At 41.1% G+C, this 2,500-nt stretch overlaps 1 protein-coding gene across 1 annotated transcript in view; it reads right to left on the bottom strand.

Moving 5' to 3' along the window:
- The window catches only part of LOC139532350 (phospholipase D1-like), a 23,734-nt gene that overhangs the window by 14,544 nt on the left and 6,690 nt on the right, over nucleotides 1-2,500 (bottom strand). Inside the window, exons 5-9 of the mRNA XM_071329814.1 lie at nucleotides 1,525-1,633; nucleotides 1,359-1,424; nucleotides 544-602; nucleotides 330-422; nucleotides 1-130 (exon numbers count right to left, since the gene is read on the bottom strand). The exon at nucleotides 1-130 is cut by the window's left edge and continues 23 nt beyond it. Of these exons, the coding sequence (XP_071185915.1) occupies nucleotides 1-130; nucleotides 330-422; nucleotides 544-602; nucleotides 1,359-1,424; nucleotides 1,525-1,633 (457 nt within the window). The remainder of the gene's footprint in view (nucleotides 131-329; nucleotides 423-543; nucleotides 603-1,358; nucleotides 1,425-1,524; nucleotides 1,634-2,500) is intronic.

The following is a 2,500-nucleotide window of genomic DNA, read 5'->3' on the forward strand; positions in this document are numbered from 1 at the left end:
TCCGTATTTGGTCTCTGTGTCTTTGGAGTCCATTTTGACGCTGAACTCTTTGTCCAACAGGAGAACAAAGGAAATGGCTCCTGAGTCTGGCTTCATGTAGAAGAGGAACGAATCCTTCACCACCAACCAGCTACACACACACACACACACACACACACACACACACACACACACACACACACACACACACACACACACACACACACACACACACACACACACACACACACACACACACACACACACACACACACACACAGGGAGAGATACATCAGCGTGTGTGTGTGCATGTTTGTGCGTGCATTGTGTTTGTACGTGTGTGTACTAACCGTTTAGACCAGCGGTAGCAGACTTCACTGTGACCACAGCAGTTCAAGCCTGGGATACGATGACCTCCAGAACGCTTGTGTATCATCCCCTCCCTGAAACACGTTTAACAGATGAATACACAAAACAAAACAAATCTGTTTTCAGCTATTCCAATAACAACGGGCATGACGGCGCAGTCATAAAGACAGTGTCAATAAATCTGTTGTTCCTCACAGTCCTTTAGGTCCCAGGTCATGGATGAAGGACATCTGGCTGACGTCTATAAACTCCATCTGAGGAGAGAGAGGAACCGTATTAATGGGTATTCGATAAAGAGAGAAGTAGTAGTCGTTCCAGCTCCGGTCGCCTATAGTCTAGTCTAGTCTAGTTTAGTAGTACCATAGAGATCCATTTATATTACTAGAGGGGCTATGTCATCAACCCTCAAAGTTCCGTAATGGGGCCAAAATGGCAGCCATCTTGTTCAGGGAAAAATTCAAAACCAGTCTAGTTGCAATGAATGATAGTAGAGGCCTAATCCTGGTTTTACTTATGCAGGAAAATAAAAGTAAGGCATGTGATGTATCAGAAATTGTGTAATAGAATTTCTGTCAACCTAAAATATTGTCATATAATCATTAATACAGTTTATACAGGTTTTATAAACATTTTCTGTATAAATAGCCTCTAAATATATGTAAACAGACCGTACATGTCTCAGATTTCTTGGAAAGCTGAGAGTGCCATTATATGATACAATATCAGAAGTCCTATCATCAACTGATTTGAGACAGTGTATGGCTGTGGATTGGCTGTATTGTTTGAATAGAATGTTGGCATATTGGCAGTTAATTTAAAAAAAATCTATCCTCAAAAAGGGTCTGGCTAGTTAACACAAATCCAGTCCAGATAAATTCTTCAAATTCTGTATTTGACACAATATCTTATCACACCACTAACAAACCATAGTTGACCAACTCCCTGACCATCATAAGAAGGTTCATGTCCATTCTAGTATTGTAATTCCTAATTCTATGAGTAGTACTCACAGTATGGTAGTATTTCCTGTACATGGCCATCCTTAGTAGCTTGTTCAGATAATCTTCCAGCTGTTTCTGTACAGGGAACATAATGAATGCAGTATTACTACAGTAGAGATGTACTATACATAACTTCTATAAAGTTAATACAACAAACACACTCAAACACACCTACCCTTCTGCTGTGGACCTGTTCGTCTTGTGCCAACTCATCTCCGCCACGCGGTAGCTCCGGCATATGTCTGGCTTCACTCTTCTTCATTGTCCTCCTCCTCGTTGTGTGGCTGAGAGAGAGCGAGAGAGAGAGAGAGAGAGAGAGAGAGAGAGAGAGAGAGAGAGAGAGAGAGAGAGAGAGAGAGAGAGAGAGAGAGAGAGAGAGAGAGAGAGAGAGAGAGAGAGAGAGAGAGAGAGAGAGAGAGAGAGAGAGAGAGAGAGAGAGAGAGAGAGAGAGAGAGAGAGAGAGAGAGAGAGAGAGAGAGAGAGAGAGAGAGAGAGAGAGAGAGAGAGAGAGAGCGAGCGAGCGAGCGAGAGAGAGAGAGAGAGAGAGAGAGAGAGAGAGAGAGAGAGAGAGAGAGAGAGAGAGAGAGAGAGAGAGAGGGAGAGAGAAAGAAAGAAAGAAAGACAGAGAGAGAGAGAGAGTGGTAAAGTGGTAAAGCGGAAGAAGGTAGGGTCACTCACTGGTATTGGGGAGAAATAATATGTACATATCTACTGTACCATGAAAAATCCTAATATTTCTATGATCAAAATTCGTAGTATATCATTTAGTATTTGATCACTTTACAATTTGATTGTGTGTGCGTGTATACGTACGGTGCCTTGCAAAAGTATTCATCCCCCTTGGTGTTTTTCCTATTTTGCATTACAACCTGTAATTTAAATTGATTTCTATTTGGATTTCATGTAATGGACATACACAAAAGAATCCAAATTGTTGAAGTGGAATTAAAAAATAACTTGTTTCAAAAAAGTATTGAAAAAAACTACTAAAAAGTGGTGCGTGCATATGTATTCACACCCTTCGCTATGAAGCCCCTAAATAAGATCTGGTGCAACCAATTACCTTCAGAAGCCACATAATTAGTTAAATAAAGTCCACCTGTGTGCAATCTAAGTTGTACATGTTCCCAGTATATATACACCTGTTCTGA

Source organism: Salvelinus alpinus, chromosome 10 (genome assembly GCF_045679555.1).
Source record: "Salvelinus alpinus chromosome 10, SLU_Salpinus.1, whole genome shotgun sequence".
Taxonomy (NCBI): domain Eukaryota; kingdom Metazoa; phylum Chordata; class Actinopteri; order Salmoniformes; family Salmonidae; genus Salvelinus; species Salvelinus alpinus.